General features: G+C 37.4%; 1 protein-coding gene across 1 annotated transcript in view; it reads left to right on the top strand.

The window, feature by feature from the left end:
• The window catches only part of SHANK2 (SH3 and multiple ankyrin repeat domains 2), a 344,135-nt gene that overhangs the window by 120,882 nt on the left and 196,791 nt on the right, over positions 1–26,462 (top strand). Inside the window, exons 13-14 of the mRNA XM_042868615.1 lie at positions 9,595–9,904; positions 14,031–14,200. Coding sequence (XP_042724549.1) covers positions 9,595–9,904; positions 14,031–14,200 — 480 coding nt within the window. The remainder of the gene's footprint in view (positions 1–9,594; positions 9,905–14,030; positions 14,201–26,462) is intronic.

The following is a 26,462-nucleotide window of genomic DNA, read 5'->3' as shown; positions in this document are numbered from 1 at the left end:
TGAAATCAGAGCAGTCCATATTTAAAGAACTGCCATTAAAAAATAATCCAGACAGTTAAAACAAGAAGTTTCCTGATTTAACTGTAAATCATCCATTGTTGTTTGTTGATTTTTTTTTTTTTTTTTTTTTTTTTTTTGGAAAGCATTTATAAGAACTACTTACTTTTTATATATATATTTTTTTCCCATGGTTACATTACAGCCAAGGAAATTTGCTATTTCTTATGTGCATGCAGAAATGCATTTAGAACAGGATTTGATGTTCCTTCAAACCCAAGCATGGGATAGAAATAGAAGGCTGTGAGTATAAAACCTTTAGAAACTACTGGCAACTCTGAGCTGATCTCTCCATGCTTCATCTCTGGATCATATCCTGAAGAAACAGGACTTTGTAAACTACAGATTTGTATTTAGATAAGTGCCTTTTCTTTAAAGGACAGTACCTGTTAAGAATGAAAGTGAGCCATACGTTATTCAAATATGCTGCTTTCTTTGACATTGCTGGTGGATTTCAATCATATTTTAAAATTCTGTTTCAGCTATTGTAGCATTCTCTCATTACCTTTGCTTTTCTCTCTCTTCAAGCTACTACTTACAAGACGTTTTCCTTCATTACTGGTCATTGTTTCCTCCCTGCTTGCAGCTTTGCCCATCAAATAGGAGGTTTTCATTTTCCCACATTATAAGTCTTTGTTGTTCTGTGTCTGCCTGCATCCCAACCCAGATTTCCCACACAACTTCAAGAACAGAGCAGCTTCCTATTCTTTGGGACAGAGGTTTTATTTTGCTTCTAAGGTAAATTCTGATGTGCACACCTATAGTTGCCTTGAGTCTGGTAATCAGAAAATTAAATTAAAAAAAAAAAGTGAAACACCATGATTTTCAAGTTCTTCTGTATCACAGTTTCTGAACCAATTATCTTCTAACCCAGCAAGGAGATTTCAGACATTTGCTCTGACACATACAAAGTTTTAAGTGATACTTAGCAATTTTTACATGTACGGTTCTTGATGTGTAAGCATCTGAAAGTAAGCCTTGCAGTCAGCATTCTTGCCTTCTGCAGAAGCATGCAGCTCTTTAATGCTGCTCCTGCGTAACTGCTGTAATCCCACTGAATCTTATGGAAGCCCTCCTTTTTAATCATGTGAGTATTGTAAGAAAGAGAGGTTGATTTTCAGTTCCCATGGTATTAAACTCATGTAAGTGTGGCAACTGTATACTTACTGCCTCTGGAAATCCTTTGAAATGCACACAAAAACATGTGCACCTCACATACTGAATTATTAAAAATCTTTCAAGAGCATGAATTGAATAAAGTTCTGCAGAACTGGAGATCCAGCAGTGACCAGTTTATTCCATTGCACAAGTTTTGCCTCTAGAAACAAACCTTCTTGTGTACAGCTGTGGATTTTGCTGCACGTCTGAGAATTTTTCTAACTACTTGTTTTGGCTGTTTTTAAATACAGTTCTGTGAATGTGCCACTTTCCCCATGAGAGTAAAGTGAGGCTGGCCCTTGTCAAACAGTAAACTTTAGGGACAGCGATGTAAGATACATGCCAGGTGACGGAAGGGAAGTCTGGCACATGGCTATGTAACTTTCACTGCTATATTCTGTTTTTCTTTCTACTTCTAATTGATAACTCTTGCCATCTGTTCCCGATCCATCCCTCTGCTGTCCTTTCCTACACGCTGTTTCCTGCCTTTGTTCTACCCTTCAGACTTGAGCTGCCTGCCTGAAGTCTGCTAACTGGTGCTGATGGATACAGATAGCGGCTGAGTGGGGAGAAGTCCCTCCCAGTGGTGACAGAGACACACAGGTTAGGTACAGCTGGGCTCTTTAAGCGTTTGCGTGGGCTCAGATACTCCTCTCTCAGGGCTGTTATAACTGCAGCCTCCTGAATGAACTCAGACGTTTTACAAAAAATAAAACAACATGGTGTGATGAAAGTGGTTTGGTTGTTGCCCTAAGAAGAACTCCTTCTGAAGTTATGCTGTGGCTTTGTAGGATAAGTAAGCAAGCTAGAAGTACTGGCTTTTTTTGTTTTCTGTTTTGTACTCTACAGTTTGTATTTGAATCTTTGTGTACTTTACAGTCTATATTTGAATCTGTCTTTTCTCATCTAACTCTCCCCTTGGTGGCTTAGCATACGGGAAGCCTATTTTATAGTGGAGAGAAATTTATTTATATATGTGAAGAACTGTATTTTTAACAAAAGCCTAGATGGGTATATGAGTTGAAGGGATTTTTTTCTGTTAAGAACTCAGAAATGGGCAAAACCTAAAAAGAACAAAGATGATAATTGTGAGTGTTCTGCCATTATCTGAGAAACGCTTGCTCTTTGTGGGAAGATGAAGCAAAGGCACAGATTTGGTCAAACCTATCATTTTTCAGCTGTTCCTGAAGTTCTTAAATGTAGACCTCAAAAAAATGTGTAAGTCACTATTTGGCATTGATTCCCAATGGAATCCAGAGACTGAGGTACAAAGGAATATTTTAGGAAAGTGATGTTACCAACGTACAAAAAAAAGGCCAATCAAAGTTAACTTTGGAGCCCATGTTTTGATTTACACTTGAGGGCCTCTTCTTTGCAGAAGTAGCCCCATGCAGAGCCCATGGATGTCTTACTGGGTACCTACAGAATATGTAGAGGGGAAAAAAAGACTGTTAGGGCTTACCTCTCTTGCATTTGTAGTGCTCTTCATGATTTTTAGATTATAGCTGCAATAGTTTGTGGGTTATATTATTGTATGCTGATGCAGACAAATTATTACTTCTTTTATGCTGAGCTAACAGCACCAAGGCTATCATCACAAGGCAGCAAAAATCCTTCTGGAAAAGGTGGAAATTGCTGGAATGCTTTCTTTATTACCTCCCCCACACTATAGATTTTAGGACTTCGGTTAAAACAAGCAAATTCTAATAAGCTATTAGTGACAATCAGTAAACATCAAAAACTGCAGCTGCAAATAGTTCGCTGACTTCCTTGATTGTCATATTTTCCAGTTGTACAATAACATTTATTGCAGTAGGCTCTGCCATGGAGGAAGAAATCATATTTCCTTCAATTTCCTTCAATGGGAGAAAGAGAGACACTTAAATGGAATAAAATGATCATTCATCTAACGATGTATCTGATGGTGTAGATAGGAAAGAGTTCCTACAATTTCCATGAAACTCAATAATTTCAAGTGACTTTAATATTTTTTTTTATGTTTTTATAACACTGATTAGAAACCTCTAGGTGATGAAATGCTGGAGCTCCAGTGAGAATCTAATAAAAATACCCCCTGGGATTGATTTTGATTGACTACGGTTGCCTGCCTGTTTTTATTTTTCTGTATATGAACCGACAGGAATAAGCACAATAGAGTTAACGCTTTCCTAGCCTAACTCTTGCAATTAGGTACTTAGGGTAGTACTAAGTTGAAGCACTGACACCCACATGGAAGAAGATACAATCTGAGGATGAAGTCCTATAATTCTATACTGGCAGCCCTTCAGCAAAGTGTCCAGGGCTGAAAGTATGGAGGCAGGGTTTTTGGTCTTTCCCTGAGCACACAACAGGTAATTCTCTTAAAATCTAAGGGGTGTGGAGGGAGGGGGGAGGTGTCAGTCTGTGTTCTGCATAGTCAATAAAGAGCATTCGCCTATGCTGTGTAAAGCTGATTTCAGTGCATGTCCTTGGAAATCTCTACTCTGTGGGCATTGCAGCAGAGCTGCGTTCTCTCAGCCCCATCAATAACAAAAATCCAAGATGTTGGTCTCCCCTGAGCTGCCAACACGCAGCCCCCTTCTGTCCACCTCTCGCTGCTGGTACTCTACGACATCTTTAGGTTTTCTGCAGACCTCACTAGCCCACACTCACTGTTGACTACATTTAGTTAGAAAGTACCATGGAAATGTAAAACATTACTAATAATTATAGCTCCTTTGTCGTTCACGGCTCCAAGTGTAATTGAGGGGATTGAATGGAGTTCTGTGAAGTGGGAGTTGGCCTCTTCTCCCAGGTAACTGGTGGTAGGACAAGAAGTAATGGCTTGAAGTTGCGCCAGGGGAGGTTCAGATTGGATATTAGGAAAAATTTCTCTGAGGGAGTGATGAGGCACTGGAACAGGCTGCCCAGGGAGGTGGCAGAATCAGTGGCTCTGGAGGTGTTGAAGAATCATGTAGATTTTGTAGTGAGTGATTTGGCTCACATAGGCATGATGAGGATGTGTTGGTGGTTTGAGTAGATGGTCTTAGAGGTCTTTTCCAACCTGAATGATTTTATGATCCTATTATAAAGGGTAGCACACAGAAGTTTGTAATTCAAGTTAGTGACATAGCTCTCCTAGTGTAAGTAGTTCTTGTTCTGGAATCAATACTGATTCTTCTAGAGAGCTAACAAATACATTTACTTATAAGATGGTGAAAAAGACTTCAGAGTTACTCTTTAGAAAACTTTACATCTTTTTAAAGTTCAGAAAAAATTATTTTTGTCAAATACAGATGTTTAAATTTCTATGCATATTTTGTATCTGATATCCCTGGTAAACTTTCCACCTTATGAGCACAGTGAAAAAGAAATTGAATCAAAGTGTGCAATTACATTAATTTAGAGAAATATTATTTTCATTAGAAATTAAGAGCTATGCAAACATTGGAATGTTAAATGAAGTTTAAATAATTGAATTTATTTATGCTTACTAATTCTTTTCAGTTTTGCTTAATATGATGTCACCAAGCATATGGAGGTTGAATCCATTTAAGTGATTTATCTTCTGTCCTTCTTGAAGCTGTTTTCACAGTTAGAAAAAGGCCAACATTTTCAAAATAGATATACTAGCAGGTCAGCAGAGGTGTCTGAGGCAGAATACATGTTTATTAACTATCGTGTAGTTTATGCAGTTTGAGGATGGCTTTTTACCGTGGGTAACTCATGTTCAGAGCAGAAAACTTCCTGTTCTTCTTAGCTGCTTCACTGTAGGTTCTGCTAGAGCTCTGAGGGGCTGCTTGCACTACCCCTGCTTCCTCCCTGTCAATGTGCCTGTACATTGCAGGCTGCTATGGTTCCCTGCAGAATGTTTGTCAGAATTATTGTATCCTATCATAGAATGGCTTGGGTTGGAGAGGACCTTAAAGTTTATCGAGCTCCAACCACCCTGCCATGAGCAGAGCTGCCCCCCACTAGGTCAGGTTGCCCAGGGCCCCATCCAACCTGGCCTTGAGCACCTCCAAAGATGGAACAGTGCACTACAAACTGCACACACAACATGCTTATTTGTTTTGTGGCATCTGCATGAAAGTTAGAGAAATGGCACAGTCACATTTTAGTATTTTTGCCCTGTGCAGAACGGGATTCTGTTTTATTTTGGTGTAATCACCGCAGCAAAGGGGAGTGGAAAGTTGCTGGTGCTGAGACCTATCTGTGTCAGGCTGGAATATAGGCCAGCTCCAGCTACTCTGAGTAGTGGCAGTTTTGTGTAACATCTCACTGTAGTCAGTGCAGGCAGATTGCTGCTTTGATTTGCTTTTCACTTTTCCTTCCGAGCACCACGCTCAGCAAGCAAGCAAACACCGAAACCAAAGGGTGCCTGTAAGCCCCGCGGGTCAGCCAGGCAAGTTTGCGAGCTGAGCACGCTAGCGCTCATGAAGCAGCTCCCAGCTCTTCCAGGGCTCCCTGCCACTGACAGCACAGCCTGTAGTGTGGCCATAGAGCCCCGCTGCACATCTCCCATTCTCCCTGCCCCTCGCCTTGGGCCCAGGAGCAGGGCATTGCTGCGAGGCGGCACCGGAGACGCTCACATGACTGATGCTGGGGGAGAGAGCAGAGTGGTGGTTTTTTTTTTTCTCCTCTTTTTTTTTTTTTCTCTGTGTGTGTGTGTGTGTGTGTGAGCGGCTCCAGTCTATGCACAGTTGGCTCCCAGCTGACAGACAGGATGTGGGGTGGGCTTTGTCACCAGCGCGCCGGGCGCTGCGTGCCCGCTATGCTGGCAATTACACAGTGCCCAGAAACCTGCTGCTCATGTCAGGGTGCAGGCAGCCTGAACACATAGAAATTGGGTAGCTGTATTTTTTTTTTTTCTTTTCTATTTTTTTTTTCCTCTTTCTTCCCAGAAAAGGTTATATAATGAGGGGATTGCTGCTAAAGTAAAAGGGAAAATGAAGTCTTTGTTAAATGCCTTCACAAAGAAAGAAGGTAAGCGATGCAAGCAGAACACTTCAATGTTTCAGACCGGTGTTTTCTTGTGTACATTTAATATGTTCGGCTTAGTGACTTTATGATTAATCAGTTCATGTAGTTTTGTTTCCAAAATTATTTTATGCTAGACCATCCATTTAGGCAACTGATTATGAAGGCTGGATGTGACTTTATTAATTGTGTTGTTTTCTCTGAAGTAGTTATAGAAATGTGTTGTTCCCTAAGAAATGCATTTGAAGACGCGTAAGGAATTTCCTGAGTGAATTTTTGTCAGTGACTGCTACTCCTTCAGATTTAAGAAATGCCAGGAGTAGATGGATGCTGAGAGATAAGGAAGGATTAAATGATGCTTTCAGACATGCTTTTAGAGATGATAATTTTAAACTTCAGGGGCTTTAAATTAGTTTAGGCATTTTCATGTCATGTTATATCAGCTGTTTTTTTCCCAAACGAGTTTAAGAATAATTATTCTTATAGTTGTGAGCATAGTGAGATATTAGGGAATGACAGTGTCCAACAGAGCTAAGAAAGTGGATGTTTGCATTCCATCATTTTGTGTTGTAGTGATTTTTTTATTGTGCAAATAATATAAATAATGACTATAAGAGGAGCTAAAAAAATATCCACCCACTTACAGTTTGCAGATTGCTGGGGAAAAGAAACAGTTGGGAGGAATATTAATCACTTTAGGCAAGAAAATGTTTATTTTTAACTATTTCTATAAAAGATTTGTTAGACACACATCAATTGATGTCATTAATTGTCCGCTTTCCTGTGTATTCTCTGTAGTAAAGGCTGATTTTGCTTGCAGTTCTGTCCTTAAGGATAGAACGTTAATAGTGAATCAAAAGCTGACTCCTAAATGTAAAATCTGACACATGAAGGAAAAAGAGTGAATTTAACATGATACCTGGTGAGCGTGCACACATACAACACACTGCTTTCCAGTGGGAGGTAGCGTGCAGCCCTATGCTTTCTCCCACTGCTGGCACAAAGGTGCTCACAGCTCCCTGTTGTCCTGTCCCCATCCTGAGCTCGTGCCCTCCTGCTGCCACTAGCATGCACAGCTGACTGCATGGGCAGAACCCACGGGCACCATTTGGTTTGATGTAGCTGTGGCTCTGCAGCCTTCCCTGTGTGTAAGCAATTTTAAGGGGTAGAAATCTCAAGTCTTAGGGCCAGACCCCATTTTTACTGAAGTCTGAGACAAACTTTGGTGATCCTAAGGGAACAAGGCTAGTTCTTCAGGCAGAAATTCTATATCTGCCATACATTTTCTGATTTTGTCTGATTTCTCTGTAATTAAATTATTGCAGCAGCTGTTGTGTTTTATTTTGTACCTGGGAAAAATTTCTGTCTTCAATGAAATCACATCCAGAGCCATATTCTGAATGCTGAAAGTACAACAGTAGTGCACAAACAGCACATCCATGTCACAGACATTGATCAGAATATCTGTGGATGTTAATTCTGGATATAAGAGCCGTGGATTTTCTTCAAGTTAGTGCTAGCCCATGGGTTTCACTGTGACATTTGAGGTAATAAGGTGCTTTCAGTGACACACTTTGCTGCTTTGAAACTCTGAAAAGATATGAAGCATGAAAGATTTGGAATATCCAGAAAATTACATAGAATTTCTGTCAGATTTTAGCACAGATATTGAACTTTATGCCTTTGAGATCTTTTAAAGACTACTTCCCTTGTTTCAGCCTCTTTCAAATTATGGAAATAAATTTAAAGCCTTTCCTGTCTGTGCACACAGTTTTCTTTTCTATGGTTGTTCTGATGTTTTTTGAGCTACTTACCAGACACTGTTTCAACTCATTAAAAATATTAAGGATGCTGTTTTAAAATACTCAGAATCATGGTTAATCATAAAACAGTTCTTGTGAAAATTGTATAAACCATTCTTTTCCTTACAATTACACCTTTATTTTACATAAGTATGCTTTCAGTTTTGCTCGAGAACCTTAGGTTTTTCTGTGTTCTCCCAATTAAAAGCTATCTGTCAAGGCAGGACAGATTGATTCCTGTGTATATTCAAATTTATGTGAATTCATTTACTTACAGCATATGACAGACACATTCTAATTCTGTTATTTTGTATGTTTTTAAAGGGCATTGAATGTGTAGACATTTGTGGCACTTTACAAATGGCACTTCCTGGCACTTTAGAGATGTAGGATGATAGTTTGTAGGGCTTCTTTCCCAACTGAAATATAATATTTGAAAATTACAGCAGCTCAGTAAAGTCCTCAGAAAGATACCTGGCAGCCTTGTATTAGTTATACTACTGTGACTTTTCAGGTGTAACTACGTGCATTTTTCAGATGTGAATACATTCAGGATCAATCCTACAACCCCATGAGTTCCACTGAAAGTAAAGAGAGTACTTGAGTGAATGTAGACTGAGCTAAGTATGAGTTTCCAAGGTCAGGTCCCTTACTGCCTTATAACTAGAAAATGCTGTCACTTCTAGTATGAGTTTAGTGCCTTTTATTAGGAAATTCTACTTTTAAATTGCACTTGCAAGTAACTGACCCACTAGAGTGAGAAATGGAGATCTGGAATTTATAGAGTCTGCTTGTCCAAATTCTTGTATGGCTGCAGCAGTATACCAGTAACATGGATGAATGGATAGGCTCTCTGGTTTGCATTAGGTTTTTATTGCTCTTGCTTTTGTTTTCTGTAATGACTGTTTCATTAACTAGCATATTGCAGCCTTTGGATACAGTCATGTTCTCCCCAGGATGTGGCACGTGACAAGGCGAGTGTATTACCCTGGGGTAATATGCTCTATATACAATAGTAATAGATGGAGTAGAAATGCCTAGATTAGAAAGAGATGAATACCAGGGGATTGTAGAGGTGTAATAGAGTTCTGCCAGAAGAAAAATCTATGTCCTTGATTTTTAACCTGGAAGATGGTGATAAGGTGACAACACAACAGATTTCAGGTTAGGCCTGAACTTGCAATGGAACATAGTTCTCCCAGCTTGGATGCTGATAGAAGAGGGGAGATGGAAGTTGATACACCAAAACCGTTCAGTGTCTTTCTGATTGAATATTACGACACAGAGTAAATCTGAACATCATGAGAGTCAAGCTCAGGGATAATTAGCTGTTTTCCTTTTCATAGACTGTAGCTCAGACTGCTCTGCAGACTCTGACCGCTGGCATTGCCTGACTATTTATTAAAAGCAGTAAACACGTTAATGTTGGCCAGTTGTTTTCAGTTTTAATGATGTTTTGAAGATAATTAATTTGATTAAATATGCAGGCAAGGTAAAGTTTCTGTCTCTGCAGAAAAAAAAAACAATGCCATATGTTGCTAAATCTTTTTATGGGCTTGTAAGCACATATAAATGATAAATTCATCTGCGATTACCCTGGATATCTTTCTTTACACAGTGCCCTTTAGGGAGGCTCCTACCTACTCAAACAGAAGGCGGAGACCCCCGAGCACCTTAGCAGCACCACGTATCTTGCTTCGTTCCAACAGCGACAACAACCTGAACATCAACAATATCCCTGAGTGGTCAGCCTCCTCTTCTGCGTCTTCCCACCGCAGCCTTTCACCTCATCTACTTCAACAGATGCAGAATAATCCTAATGGAACTGTAAAAACTGTAGGGAGCTACACACCATCCTCCCGGAGCCGGTCACCGTCCCTAAACAGGTTGGGAGAGGATGGCAAACGGCAGCAGCACAGGCACATCAGGTGAATTTTGAAAGTTGACAAAGTATGAGATATTCCTAATGTCATCATGCTACACTGCTGTGTTCTTATATGGAATTTATCTGACCCTTTTGTAGACGATATAATGTATAGGTAACAAAATCTCAACACAGTGGAACATGTTCAAATGTGAAAGTTCTAATCCCTTCCACTCTGGTAGTCAATGCTAGCTGCCTCCCTACAGAACTTGAACAGTAAGGCACACTACAAAATCTAGCAATGCCCATCAGCTCCACATCACAGTGCAAGTTCTCAAGATCTTCTAATAGTTAAAAAAATAATTGTATTCAGCAGCCATAAAAGATATTTCTGTGATTCTTGGTCCCTGTACACAACTATTGGTCATGCTTGAAACCTGTGCTGGAGTTGCTATGAGTGATGGAGCAGAGACTGTTTAAGTTTTCTCTTCTACAGATGAGTGCTGAACCAAACAGGAAATCAGAGGGAATAAGTGTGGGCAATAAGTGGGGCTGTACAGGAGGCTGACTGAGAGCAGAGGGAGTTTCTTGAGATGTTGGTGATAGGTGTCAAGGGCTCCTGTTACGATTATCCTTGCTGCAGGGTTTCACATTCCCTCAGACTTTGCTGCTTTCTCTCCTCTCAAATTATAAATGTGATTTAGCAGGCACTCTCTGCAAATAACCTGCAGCCATATCCCACTGGAGAGCAAATCCTGACTAATTAGAGTGATGTAGATATTGCAAGTAACATAATAAAGCAGCTGATTGTGTCTAGGTTTTGATCACAAATGAGGACTTCAGATTTATGAAACCACTGTCCTGTGAACAGGTAAATTAGCTACCCTTGCATAGGACACGGGAAATGCATCTGTCAAGTGTGCAAGTGATGGATTTGCACCAGCATGATAAGCCAGAGGGGTTAAACACAGGGTTACAAAAATGAAGAAAGTGGGATCGGGTACTGATGGAGATGTTCAGTGCTTAAATATTTTGACAAAATGCATTTAATTTATCATTTAAAATATCAGCCTTTGTCTATCCTGTCTCCTAATATCAAAAATAATCCATTCTTCGGTGCAGAAAAGGCAAGCGTATTGTTAAGCAATGTAGGTGTTGGTTTCTCTCCGTTATTTGCAAGTATATGAATCTTTATTCGAGTTTTCAAATCGCTAAAACAAAATGTGATGTAGTTGAAATTACTGTGCACATTCTGCACGTTTGTATTCTCTTTTCGGCAGTAGGCACCAAAACTGATAATCATTATTTGTGCTGGCAGCAATATTGCTGGGATATGGTGCATAAAAAAGTTATCTGAGAAGTAAGAATCGCTGAAAGAAATTCTTAGGCAAGTAGTTTCATGCAATAGAGCAAACTATGTTACAATAGTGGCAAAAACTCATTTGGTTATGATTTGGATGACACTTCCTCACATAGAACTGTATCAGCTTCAAATCATGTTGTCTGTAAGAAGACTTCACTGAGGTGAGGAGGCAGCTGTGAGATGGCTTTTGCAGAATGAGTGTGCCTGTGTTCCACTGAATGCTGCTGGTGTCACTAAAGTAGGATTTACCTTGTGTTCTGTGACTACTTCAGCTGTAATGGATAAAAAGTGTCTTTTCTTCAATATTCCTGGGATAACGTGCTTCCATATTCCTGGAGCACAGACACTTTTTAGCAGGAAGAACAAGTTAAAAAACATTGAACAAGCATTTGAGTGATGTTTGCTTGGTTTGGATTTATTCAGCCACTTTTCCCTTTCTGTGAACCAGTGATTTTGAAAAGTAGCGTAAATGATAGAGAAACAAATTTCCTGCCTGAAAATGCAGGTTGTTCTGTTAATGCATCAGTATGATATCTGCATGCACAGCTGTCCAGATGCAGAGGATCTGTCTGTGCTATGCACCAGCAAGACTTTTCTGGGAGAGATCCAGATCTCCTACAAGTGCTCAAAGAGAACGGAAGGCTCCGTAAACGTGAAGGCAACCAAAACATTTTATAAGTAATCTCTGCCTGCAGGCAATGCCTTTTGTTGCCACAGGCCTACTTTGCTGCCTTGAATGGCACCTCATGTGTTTCACTGTGTGACCATGGTACTTACTATCAGCTAAACTATCAGCTGAGAATTGTTGCTGTCTCTGCTAATTATTTGCAAACAGTACATCACTGTGAAGCTGCTCCTCCCTTTATATGACAAAGCTCTTATTGACATTGCCACAGATTGAATTTCAGAGCCACAGCAGCAGATGGGACAGGATAATGGAAAAGGTCAGGGTTAGCATCACCAGGATGTTAATGAGGTTTCAGAGAGTGGTTTGCTGCTGGGAAGGAGAGGGCTGGAAAGTGATGCTGGAAGGGGTCCATGTGGTCATTGCAGCCTGTCACTTAGGTGTTTGTTTATATTCTTACCTGGCTGCTGCTCTCCATGCCAATCAGGGGTGGCCTCCTTCCTGGGCAAGAGGAAAACATACTAAATTCCCCATGTTCTCTTCTGACGTCTTCTTGGCATGGGACTTGGTGGGGCAAGAGGAGAAAGGGGAGATATTTTTAAGAAGTCATGACTCCAGTGCTGTAGCCCTGATTTCCATTCAGGAAGCCTGTCTCATGCGAGAAGATGTCTCCAATGCAAAGCTTCAACATGCCATTATACCCTCCTCCTTAAGTAAGAAAGAAAATGAAAGAGTCTTCTGTGATAGATGAATAAATTGCTGCTGCCTGGCTGCTACCAGATTAGGCAGAAAATGCAGCTTTATACGTTTGGGAATTGTATGTCAGTCAACAGTTTATCGATCTGGATTGTTTACAGTTATGAGTATTTCTTCACTTATAAGGAAAAAGAAATGGAGCCAAATTGAAAATTGAACGTCATCTTTTCCTGCTTTCCTTTAAATGGTGTGAGCCATTTCTGATGCAAAGTCCTTCACAGACAAGCAACAGGAGTTTACTTTTAAAGACCAAAGGACAGTTCAGTACATCTTCACAGTAATAGAAAAGCGTGATGAGGTTAGAGGGAGACTTCGTTCCAAGTGGTGTAGAAGTTACTGAGTAGAATGGAAATGTTCATGATAAAAAAAGGAGAAGATGAGGAAACAGTAAGGAACAATCCTCATATTTTGTTTGGTTTATAGCAGTGTGAGATCACTTATTTTTCCTAACAAGAATATGGGGAGTTGAAATGCCAGATCACCAATTATTCATCTTTTTCTACTCTTTTCCTAAAAATCTTTATTAATACTTTTCTTTCTTACAAATGGTTTGTGTTTCTGGACTTTGTTTAAGGCTTTCATACTTTTCATTTTTTTAAAAATTGAGTAATAGGTTATTGGTAGTTTGTGTTATTTTCTACAGGTTTTCTACCCTCTAATATTTGCCTCTTTCTCATGCTATCTTTTTGACGGTTACTTATTTTGGAGAGATTTGATAATGAGCTGTTTGGTAGTTTTCAATAATTTCTCTCTGTGTATCGTGACTAGACTGTGAGTTTTTAAATGATCTATGACTTGTTAGTACAGGCCACTCTGAAGTCACTGCGAGAGCTATAATGATCTCTTCAAGAACATGCTGGCCATGCTTAGTGAAGATTCAGATCCAATATTTAGCTTCAGGCCTTGGAGTGATGAAGTAGCTTAATTATTTAGTCCGTAGTAGAGCGATGAATTAACTTTCTGTCTATTCACTTGATAATTCATTTTTCTCAGTTTTTCTGTTAACATTTCAATATTACAAATACATCCATTCCCAACAAACGTTATATACGGAGTTATAAAGAAAGTTAAAAGTTAAAAATCTTTCTGACATTGTGGTGCTTGTGATGTATGGTTGTACAGAAAATGTAAAGTTAATCTGGAGCTGTCATTGTGCTAGTTCCATTTGTGGAAAAACTAAAAACTTTAGTATTATTTATTTTATTTTCTAGAACAACATGGTCAGATGCACATTGTATTTCAAACAAAAAGATTTTCAGAATGTAAAGAATACATTTAAAATGAAAATAGAGAATGTGTGTATTTATTTTTTTCTGCAGGGTTAGATGTCTTACTGGAAGATGATTATGCTACTCACTGCTTAATTTAATACTACAAATGTGATGGTAAATGATTAACTTTTTTCATTTTAAATAACCAGTTAATGATTTTAATTTCAATTTCCAGTGCTGTTTACAATCCTAGTGCCAACAAGGATACTCTGTCTGCCTTGGATTATCAGGGTCCAAAACGCAAGCTTTACAGTGCTGTACCTGGAAGACTTTTTATTGTTGTAAAGCCATATCAACCTCAAGGAGAAGGGGAAATTCACCTGCATAAAGGAGACAGAGTAAAAGGTGAGTAAATAATTTTGGCTAAGCACTGAAATTTTATTTTAAAATTATTTTATATTTTAGGAAAAAATCTGTCTCATATTTAATAGAAGTGCTTTTTCCTTTGTTTCTTTAGAAGGTATTTTGCTCCTGGTACTATTTTGTAACCAATCCATATTCAGCTGCCATTTTAACTTTGATTTTGAAGTATTACTAAAATTCAAAAACATGTGCAGTAATAGCAGCATGTTGCACAGAACATGTAATTGATTTCTGTAGTCATTCCAAAAAGGCGTTAGCACTTTAAAAGTTTGTAAACTTGTTGGCTATCCAAAAAGCTCAGGAAGGAAACAGCAATAGGGTCAAGTCAGTCTCTGTTCCTTTCCTCATGGAACAATTTACTGGTTGAATAGAAAGAGTCTCCTCCTGAGAGTTAGGATAAGTATGTAGATAGAGTCTGGTGTAAATAATCTAGGGAGCAAATATGGTGATACGCATCTCATTTCTGGTGCACTTCCCAAGCAAGAACACGGTAAAATCAAAGTAGAAGTTCATGTTATTACTTTGAAGACAATAAGTACTTCCAGATAAGACTGAGAGAGTGAGGCATGTGCTATACAAGAAACTTCCTAAGAGAGTTAACTGCAGTTTAATCTGTGGTTTTGCACATCCAGGTAAAACTGGAACAAAAGATCTTCTACTCAGTACGTGTAAACAAAATTCCAGTTATTGAAGGCAAATAAAAAGGAATAAATTCAGAATGCTAACTAAAAATGTTAAACAGATGAAAATTTCCCTGCAACTGAAACTCTTTACCCTCCAAAGGAAAATATCCCCTTTTCTGATCCTGTATGTAGTAGCTGGAAGTAATCAGGGAGATATTAAAAAGTATTTTTCTATTTTGGAAATGGTTGACTCTTGAAGCCATTTGTAAGTTCAATAATTTTTTAAACTCAGTCCTTCAGAAGGTGTAGAGCAAATCTCAAGAATGCTGCACTTTAAAGATAAAACACATGTGAGATGTGTTTTAAATGCAAGGATGAATGAGGAAGGTTGAATTTAGGTGAGCTGGTGATTGCTGTAGGGCTGAAAAAATGATTTGACAGTTCTGAGACTCTTCCCTGTCTGATAGGAAGCAGTGATTATGAGTGAAAAAAAATGGTGCACAAGGAAATTAGGGAGAGCCAATAGGATCACTTAATAAAAATCTGTAGAAATTGATAAGTAATGGAAGTTAACTAAACTAGAGTAAATTTAATAAAGGCAAGCAAATTCCTTGGGAATGCCAGATGTCAAGTAAAATTCAAGTCACAAATAGCAGCACTGACTTCAAATTCAAGGAAAATTGACAGAGATTTGCATCTTCTGGGAACCTATTTTGTGAGCTTTCAGTGTATGTGAATAAATGCAAGAGAAGTAATGCATAATATCAGTTAACAAAAGCCTTGAATTTTCAAAAGAATGGGTACAACCTAGAGAAAGGTTAAGTTACATTATGAGTAACTGAATGCAAAACAAAGCAAATTGAATATAAATGTAATTTTCATACTTTTACATAACAATACTGAAAATGTGAAGGCCTGGGGTCTTGCGTGGAATTTGTGCTCACTGAAAAGATGCAGGAATAAGACAGTAGAAAAAGCTACATGTTAGTGAATTGAAAGAAAATGATAACAAAAAACTGAAAGTTATGCACATTCCAGAAGTTTTTGCTTGAGCATAATCTCAGAAAGTTTATCATCACCAGGGAGAATTGCTGGTTCCTACAAAAGGCGAAATTTGAGGAGCCATGAGTGGTACTAAATAGCTTTCTGCATTAGATGTGTTCATGAGGTCCCTAGTAGCTGCCAACAGATAAAGAATGAATACGACTGAGCAACATCTATCTTTTGAGAAGCATTATATCCCTGCATGATTTTGTTCAACTGGGTTGCTGGATTTAAAGAGTAATACTTTTCTTTATGTAGAGGATTTAAGAAAAGATAGACCATAGATTCTATACACCAGAATAAAGCATCTGAGACTCCAGGTAGTTCTGGAGTAAGATAAAGCAGAAAATGCTTTTCCTGACAGAAGTGGAAACAGTATAACACATTCCTTGGGATGCTGAAGTTTGTTGGATGTTCATTACCAGGCTGCTTGTTTACAGTAGAATTTGTGTTGATTGTATGCAAAAATATCCAACAAACAAGGGATTTAAATTTCAACAAAGAGTTTGAGTTTAATAGTTAAATGAATTAGTTTGGGAGCCCTTGGTTCTAAGCTACTGTGACAGTAACTGGAAAACAATGCAGGGGGAAATTAGTTTACTTTTCAGATCTTCTTATAATAGGATGATCAGAACATAACACAATGATTTTGTGGGGGCACTAACCAAAGCATGTAAAAGTACTGAAACAGAAATTGAGGATAATTTATGTTTATTGAAGCTGAATATAAATTATTTATTACCTTTATAAAAAGCAAGGCTTACCTATCCAACATCGAATCATCTCTACAGGGATTCTTCAGTTTCAAATATATGATCTGTATATTGAAGTAAAAAGGTAGCAGAGATCTTGGATTGGTAGCAGAGACCTTGTTTTATAGGATTTTATAGAACTTCAATGCAGTGAAGTCTAGTGAGATGTTTATACATGTCAATCCTTTTAGGAAAGCTTGGAAAAAGAAAAGAGTGTACATAGGAAAAAGAAAACAACAATAGTTCTGCTACTTAAGATGGAGTCTTGCTGAGTGTAATTTAAGTCTGTTTGCACAGGAAAGCTAGAGCCATATCATAGACTTCAATTACTCATCAAAGAAAAAAGTTTCAGAAGCATATCAAACCCTATTTCATGTTATCGTGTCAGTGGTTCCTCAAATGTCACAAAAAATATGTCAGAATGTACACAACAGGGTTACGCAGAAGATGAAGAGTCCAACTGAAATGACATTAATGCTTTAAAAAGGTCTCACAGAATGGTACTTATGTATGGAGGAAGAATTCAAACTTACCAAACTTTGACAAAAATCTAGGGTCAGTTAAACAATATATGGCTCTATTCAAGTGAAAATGTAATTATTTGAATCAGAGCAAAAAAATAAATAAAAATTGTTCCAACAGGAAGGATTGATAGACTTCCTCTCCATCACCTGAAAGCACAGACATTAAAACTCACATCTCTCGGTATTGTGTGCTGGCTATCAAGTCCTCCTTTGTGAGCAGAAGATCCACTCAGTACCTGGTAGATCTTGTGTCATTCTATCCCTGAAACTTGCTTAGCAAGTCCACGATCCAGTCAGCACTGAAATTTTGCACAGGTTATGTAACAGCCTATTAATTCAATATCATTTTATTTTGTCTGGGGATACACATGCCTGTTAGGAGGCTTAGAGACTCGCTGTATGTAAAAACATTCTTGCCTTGCATTTAAAAAATAAAAAGCTTTCTCTTGACCCCACCTCATGTGCCAACTTGAGAGCTGCACTGTACCCTGATGCTTAGGTGGTTCTTGGGTTACAGACTAGTACAGAAATTCCTTATGGGGTTCCAGGCTCTGTTCAGTTTGACTGTTCTCATCAGAGTATCCTGTAAGATTGATCACTATAAAGGTGTTACACAGCAATAACACAGAACAATATGTTAGAGAAAGGGATAAATTGGGAAAAGTTTTTATGTGTTTTATTTTATAACTTGGTACAATAAGACAGGACATGGTGGTGAGTGAATCCCTAAACTCTTGATAAGAAGTGCTTTTATCAGGTGAAGATTAGGCAGAGTTCTTATCTTTCTAAAACCTTTGAAAGTGCATGAGTGACAACAGATCACAGTAGATGGCACAAAGAAACTATTCAGAAAAAGATATGAATGAGCAAGGTCCGAAGAAAATGTAAACTAAACAAAATGGTCTTGTATTAATAGAATATTACATAGCCTCTACAAAAATATCAGCTTTATTTTTAGTTGTTAGTCATACTCACTGACATCATTTGTGTGTCTGCCACTCATGAGAGAAGGGCCATGGCTGATATAAAAATAAATGTTGATATATTTATACAGGTTTCATTCAAACATAAATGAAGAGCTAGCTTCATTCCCCATTGAAATATTTTTATCATATTTTGTTTCTTTTGCATTTTGCTATGGGCCTACAATTCCACTGCAATAAAACTACTTCATTCTAAACAGACACACACAAACACACAATGTAGAGTATATTCAAAACGCACTTCAATAATCTTTTGCATTGATATACTTAATTCTTAAACTGTAAGTCAAGTGGCATCTTTTATAACAAAACTCAGGTATGGATAAGGCAATGCTTCTAAGCAGTTTGTGTGTGAAGAATGGATACTTACGTGTGTCATGAAGACAAAGAACTACAGAAGAATGCATGCATCTTGAGAGGGTTACCTGTGATTCACGTCTGTAGTAGCATACCTTGTTGAGAAAGTAGTAGATGCTACCTTTGGTCCCAACTCAGAGCAGACAATCCCTTAAAAACAAAACAATATCCCTTAGAAACAATGTTATATTACAGCATATCTGAAATGGACGTGAATTACCACTTACTGACTGAAGAAAAAAATAAAGCATTGCCTAATTCAGATACTTTGAAAACCTCTGAAGCCTCATCTTGCTCACAGTTTTGCTCTTTCTTTCTCTCTATTATTGTGTGCTTTTATTACAGTTTGTCCATTTGCCACACGATTCGTATGTTTCTAATTTTTGCGTCCCAGAGTATTGTCTACCTTATGGGTGGCCTCCAACTCTGAATTTTTGCTTCTCTCTTTTATTTTTATTGCCTCTCATGGTATCACCACCCCTTCAGTTTCACCTGGAAGGCAAATACATGGGCCAGTTCTGAAAAATGCTTGGTTTCTCTGTTTCTGTGATTAAATATATTTCCTAGTGTTTGTCATTTGGAAATATGGGAGGTTTTTCTGGTATCTCAAATGTGTTCCAGCATAGAATTTTTTGAGAATCTTGTCAGATGCCTCCTGTGCAGGTGCAGTCTGTACATCTGAGAGGAGTTTAGCGCAATCAAGTCTGCTCCCAGATGCATTCTTTTTTGTTAAAGAAAGAGAAGTCATACAGTAGTGGTGACTTGATCATCTGTTCTACCAGAAGGTCAGCAGTTCCCTGCATTAGAAATAATGACCCTTATAACACTACTTTTACTTCAGTGTGCTCTCAGCTAGTAGGGCAATCCAAATATATCAGTAACATTTTAATTCCTTGTGAAATCTACTTATAAGTCATTTTAAAAAAGAAAGATTATTAAACACCTGCTGTGCATGAAAATATTGCCAGCAGACAGTGTTTGTGGGCAGAAGGAAAGTTGTTCTCCTGGGACTTTTGCAATTGTTAGATTAGTAAATAAAATCCTGGAAAGGGAAGAGCTACATAAATGTATTTTGTTTTTCAATAGCATTTTGTACCTTGAGTGAATGAGCCAGGCAACTGAATTTAACCTAAAAGGTTTGCATAAGGATTGTTATACTATAAAATATGAAGGATGAAATTAATGTGAAATTAACCTTGCTCAGATTCATTGGTTTCTTTACTGTCTCCTGACTTGATCAGTTTGATTTAAATTCCTAACATAAGCTATTGTGACTCATCATAGATAATAACCTAATTCATTTCTTCCAGTCACTCATATCTAAAGGAGACAGAATTGTGCTTCTAACTGGTACATCAGAGTAATATGACAAACACACGGCCTTGCTCCTGCTTGAATAAGAGTGCTTGCTTTGCTCAGGAGTCTGCGTGAAGGGGGTTAGGATGTTCTTACATCTTCAAATCCCCATCATCTTCAGTAGTAACTGACCAAAAATGTTCAATAGACACAGAATACCAATGAGGTGAGAAATGGATTGGATATGATCATACTCTGTCATCTGACAGAGTAGTATAATCTCCTGATCTAAGTCAATTTGCAGCCACTTCTCTAATTCTCTCTGCTCTGCACTCCCCACATCTGGCTCTATCTCAGCCTTCCTAAACAGAGATGGTGATAAAATGTATAGAGCTAGAGATTTTCCCATTTCTTGATTCTAATTTGTTCAATATTCAGATCAGAACAGGAGGATTGTGTTGTGTAGTTTTCATCTCTACTCCCCTTTCCTCAATCTAAGACACACACCTGGACAGCAGCAAAGCTGTTAGCTTCGTAAAAAGTAGTTCACAAAGGCAAAGAGGAAGAAAAAGTGTAGAAAGCTAGATCTAAACTGGAACAGCACAGTTCATTCAGTTCCATTTCAGTTGAGCTCTCTTTCCTCAGATTTAGAGGATTAAGGGCAGATTATTGCATTTGTAGACTTTGACGTAGTGAGTGATTGCTCTGTTAACAATCCATCGTTGTCAACCATCTCACAAGCCAGGGCCTCTTCTTGAATGTTGCTTGTTGTTTCTCTTAACAAAATACAGGCGGTAAAGGGAAAAAAATGCTGCTCTGAGACAGGATTTAGCCTGATATTGACTGTGGCCGTGGTGGCTGTGGCCAAAACTTTAAGTCTTCCCATCCTTAGTGGTGTAGGGCAGTGGTGGGGGAATAAGGCACAACCAGAAGACATGAAGTTATCAGAGTTTAACAGTTAGTCTGTTAAAAGAAATCAGACAATTTAATGGTTGAATTATAGGCCAGTAGGGTTGACTTTCAGATAAACAAGAAAGATCATATAGATTACAGAAATTTGAGTAGGTTAATCCTAGAAGTCACAGATGATCATGCATTGGTTTTAGAAGCAAAACTGGAAGTTAAATGTGAAATCTAAAAGTGAGAAATATCTCTGTCCATGTTACTCTCCCAGTTTCAGTTCTGTGCGATGTTCCACAGACAGAGATGGGGAAGGACTGCTGAATTTGCTTCTCCACTAAAAGAAATGTCTGTGGAGCTACTGTTGAATCTGACTGCTCAGGTCAATCAGGCAAAATCATTAACTGCGGATACACAAGGCTTTCCTTCCAGATTGTATGCGGACTGCACAGGAACATTTTCTGCATGGCAGCTGGGACTTGTTTGCATGCTGGAGGCCTTAACATGATTTTATCAGTGCTATAGACAATTAGTTCCTTTCTAGTAGTTTTGCACTCGTCTCGAGATATGTCAGTCTCTCTTGATCATTTTGAAAGCCAGAAATGATCTGCCCATAAGGAAGAACAGACAGATCTTGTTCATCATTAATGACAGGGAGGGCAGGCAGGATGTGTCTCTGGAACAAATGAGGATACATAAAGAAATGGAGTAAAATTTAAGCCAGATTTTCAGAAAAAGAGAAAGCAAGAGTAAGTTGTAACTTGTATTGACCTGCAGTTGTCTTGCTTGTAATGTATGAGTCAAGATGCATTTCAGATGCAGAGATCTGTCACTCTGCAAGGTAACTGTCACTTAATTTACTTTTCTCTTTACTTGCTTCTATGAAAACATAGTTTAAACCTTTAACTTTTTTATACTGAAACATATTTAGAGGAAAGAAATTGCCCCTATAACACAAGGTTAAGAAAAAACATTTTTAAGTTGTAACTTATTAAAGGTATTTTTTAAGCAAAACTGTTTTTCCAATGAAACACCTACTCTTGGAGCAGTTATCTGTCATTTGGAAGCTGTCCTTTCAAAGGGCAAATAGCTCTGGAAATTTGCATCAAACTGACACTTCTAAAAGAAAAAAAGACTATAGTAGATGTTTCTGAGAGAAATTGTTTTTGTGCCCTTCAGAAAATTAAAAAGTATACAGCTTAATTTTAAAAAAATCCAGGTGATGAATTGTTGTTTATAGCTCAAATTTTCACCAAACCTTTCTATCTACAATTCAGAGGAAAGCCTTTTGCATTTCATTAGGTAAATAGCACTCGTTAGCAATAACTGACCAGTGGTATAAAGGTAAATGACATGGTCAAACTGCATTTTGAATGGAAGGGGCACTGTCATTGTTCCTTTCAGATGAAGAAGGAAATTCTGAAATTTTCTGCTTTCTACTGTGAGTTCCAGAGAATGTTCTCAATTCCTCCTCTCACTAAAAGTATTGCGATCTTCAGCTGCTCATCATTAGCAAACATATTTACTTTCAGCTCTGATGGCTCTTACATCAGCATAGGCTAGTTCTGTTGGTAGATTTTTCAGCTCGTTGTCAACTTCACTTGACTCTAATGCTATTGTGATCTTTTCCTTTATTCTCTCACTTGTAGAAATATTCTTTTCTTGTAGCAGATCTATCATTACCTCTACAGGTAAGTATTTGTTTTCCCATGAAAGAGTGTATTTTATAGTAGCACCAAAATTGGTTGTAGATATTAGAAAGCAGTTTCACATAAACCCTGTAACATCTATAGACAGTCGCCTGTATTTGGCTGTAATTTCCATTACATTTTTTGCAAAAAGGATAACTAGAACAATTCTTCTATTGAATTTTCAGCATTATTAAGAACTTCAGAAATTGTTTGCATTATCACTGGATGGAAAAATGTCCTTACGCCCTACTGTATGGCAGTAGAATAATGAAGGGAGCTATAATGTGGAAGAATACATTTTCTTGTATTTTGATTTATGGTCATATGGTGGATTTTTGGTCATATGTTGAGTAATGTAGTTTGAGATGAGCATGTTATATTGTTAATAAACTTAGAGAAGTTGTTAGAGTTTAAATACCCTACAACAGATTGGTACTGTATATAAATTCTTTACCATTTTTTGGACTTCACCAAGGTAGAATCTGGCTTGTATTAAGCATAATACTTAAATGATATTAAAATATAAGATTCTAATAGGATTATGCATATTTTCATGTTATTCAACTGCTTGGTCTTTGTCCAATTTTGATTTGAACTTTTGTTCATGTAATTAAATATAATTCTTGTTTTAAACTATAGTTTTGTTGTGAAAAGACATACCAGAATTCACAATGTTAATAGAGCCTTAATTTTATTCTTATAACATCACATTCTTTTTTGTAATTCATATTGTATGTAAAGAAACTCTGGCCTGCTCTTACCGTAGCAACCACATCTTTTGTTTTTACAAAAAGCAAAAGGGACCAAAAAGAAAAAAAAAGCTTGAAATGGTAAAGCCTAATTATTAATTTTGGGAAAGTTATCCTTTGATTTAACATTGTTATGTCCTTCAGAAGGGAAAATGTTGACTAGAAAGTCTCTTGCTGGTACCAAATTATCTATTACAATTCTATTGTCTATATCTCTTGTAGTGAGAAGGAAAAGTCAGACATTAAGCCCTCATTCTAAAAGAGCGTTAGTGGTTTCAACAAATTATACATATATATATATATATATATATAATATGTATATTATATATTTAATTTATCCTTCAAGTTCTCTGCTATCTGTGTTGGAATACATGAAGCATTGCCAGTTTTTATAATTACAAAAATTATTTTATTCTTGACTCCTGCTGCGGAATTTCATATTAATGACACTGCCTGAGATTTATTTCAAGTATTTTTGGTAGTGCAGAACCTATGTATCTATCTCAAATTCTACATTTTTAGTATTAGGCAGTGTGTGTTTCTCCTCCATCTCACCAGTAACTTGTCTTGTCATGTCTCAGTACATCAGCTGCACCACTGGCTTCTCCACATTTTCCTCTTGCAGTTCCAATGGTTTTCTTCTTCTTGATATCCATAATGCTGTATTTCTTTATATAATCATTATTATTTTATTTGTAGATTTAATCTCTAGACAAACTTAGACAAGAATGGTGAAGTCTGGCTGAATTCTAGCAGTACCTCATTTTCTTTTCTACCTCTTTTCCATAGATGTTAGGTCTTCAGGCAGGTCTAAAGATATTTTCTTCCCTCTTGCTGTTAGTAATTGCTGATATTTAATAATCCATGCAATAATGGGGAAGCTTTTGCTTTCTGGTGATCTCTTTTTGCCTTGTATTCACAGATGGACTTATAAAAAGCATTCTTTTTCTCATCTTGACTTAGATGTTTTATCAGCTGCTCCTATTGTAAACTCATGAAATTACAGGTGTGACTATCCCAACTTCTGTCTCAATGTGCTTTTTGGATATTGAAATATCAGTGTAACTTCGAGCATTTTTGACAGGTTAATGACAGGTTCAGTTCTGAACTCTCCTCAACATGAATCTTACTGCCGCATTTTGCACTGTCAGCTGATTGGAAGCTTGGACTCGCATTTGTTATTTGAAGCTGTGCAATAGGACGCTACAGTGGTTATAATAAATATATGTGTGCTATTAATTATGCTTTCCTACTTATTTCATATGTAAGAAATGCACTCTATTCTTATTCAACAGAGTATACATTGTTAAAAAAATATTAGCTGTTGTTAAATACCTAATATATATAGGATGAATGAACAGGCTTCTATTTTTTTTAAGACTGAGTTATCAGATTGACTTTGTGTAGTAATAAACACAAACTTTTCAAGAACAACTGGAATTTATAAACATGTTTTTCATTAATTATACCCCAATTTATATTTGTTAATACTTCTATTTATGTATTATTTACAGTTTTCTTTTTCTTTTTTTCTTTTTTTTTTTTTTTTTTTTTTTTGTGTGTGTGTGTAAATATAGAGATGCATTATTTTCTTCTTATCTAAACAGTAGCAGTAAGTCTTAGGTAACTAAAAAAAAAAAGGTCATGCTAAATTTTTTTAATTTGCCTTCCTGCTCACTGGAGTTGTTACTGTGTTCCAAAATCAGTGCTCACCCCGTTAACCTCTAACTTTCTAGACAGGTGTAGGTTTCCCCATATTCATGAAGTTGAAGAAGTGCTTGAGAAACAGTATTAATATTGAAACCCACTCAGGTGTAACATTTTGCTTTAATGGATGTTTTCTTGGGTCTAAGATGTACTTCCCGTTGAAAGTGATTTGCATATAAGCAGTTAGTGGAATCTGTGCAACTGAATATGCTATATTAAAAATCTGAAAATTGACACTTTAAAAAATATTTTTCGCTCAAAGATTTCTGTTAGTAGTTATCTGCGCTTCATAAGCAACATCTCAAATATCTTAGGATTGCATCAATGACAAATGAGGTAAAAATTTAATTTCAAATACTGTTTTTTACAGATACTGATTTGTCAGACCAGGCTTCTTACTATTCCTTTAGTATTCTCAGGACACTTTTTTTTTTTTTTTTCTTTTTTTTCCCCTAGCATTGATTTGATTTTCATCTGAGTCTATAGTAGTGCAAATCAAGTTCAAATTCAAAGCCATTGAGTCACAGCAGTTCCACTGATACAGAATTCAATTGCAGACAGGCTCTGGGACTACAATTTTAAAGCCTGATAAGGCATGTTTTAACAGAACAGAGTGCTTATACTAGAAGTCATCAAAATGGCTCTGAGTAAGTTAATATCCCTACCATACTGCAATATTCTGCAGAGATCTTACTCTGGGTCCCAAAAACCACATGCATTCGTTAGCAAAGAGCTGAGCTTGAGCTAATTAGCCTTGATTTTCAGCAGGGCCAGTTAGCTTGGCTGGTTAAGAAAGTAGACTGCTACAGAATTGTGCCGCCTTGACTCCCATGAACTTATTTTTGGTAGCTCAGGGACCTCCACGCTGAACACTAGGTTTTGTACAGATGTACTCTGGAGACCTGTGTTGTATGACTGACCTACGTTCCTAGTCAACCTACTCTGAAGAGCTATCCATGTTTTTATTAGTCTATTATATCATATGTATTCTATTAAAATAATTGATAGCATATTTTTAATAGAACATTTATGTTCTTTTAGTGTATATTATTAACACAGTGATTAGGAAGAATCTCACCTCCAATTGCTTAGAAGTAAAAATGTGCATTATTATTGTGCAGTTATTACAATCCTTGATAACTAGAACTAAAGCTTTTTTTTTCCATTGGAAACTTACTATGTCCCTATTTTTATTATCTTCTACTGAGAAAGGTGTATGGCAACTGCTGAGTCACGGCCTGAACCTCTGATTGATCACCTGAGGTGAGCCATGAGTCAGCCAGAGGAGCACAGCTGAAGGCAATTCACCTGTGCTACCGGAAGGGGTGGAGCCAGGCTCCACCCCTCCTGGACCTATTTAAGAGCTGGCTACCAGAGGGGAAGGATCTCTTCTGGAGATCCTCCTCTTTGATATCTTCTAGTGAGCTCAACCCAAGGGTAAGCTCTTCTACTTATTCTCTTTTGTGATCCTTGTTTGCCTTACTCTTTTGATTATATTGCAATTATAACATCTTGATTATACAGCTTTGCCTTACTCTTTTGATTATATTGCAATTATAACATCTTGGTTATACAAAAGGTCACTGAAATGTTTCAAAAGGCATGTACATTGTGTAGT

The sequence above is a fragment of the Lagopus leucura genome, unplaced genomic scaffold (assembly GCF_019238085.1).
Source record: "Lagopus leucura isolate 7727_CA_CO unplaced genomic scaffold, USGS_WTPT01 Super-Scaffold_1, whole genome shotgun sequence".
Classification (NCBI taxonomy): Eukaryota; Metazoa; Chordata; class Aves; order Galliformes; family Phasianidae; genus Lagopus; species Lagopus leucura.
The sequence above is the reverse complement of the archived record's forward strand: the minus strand, read 5'-3'. Positions and strand labels throughout refer to the sequence as shown.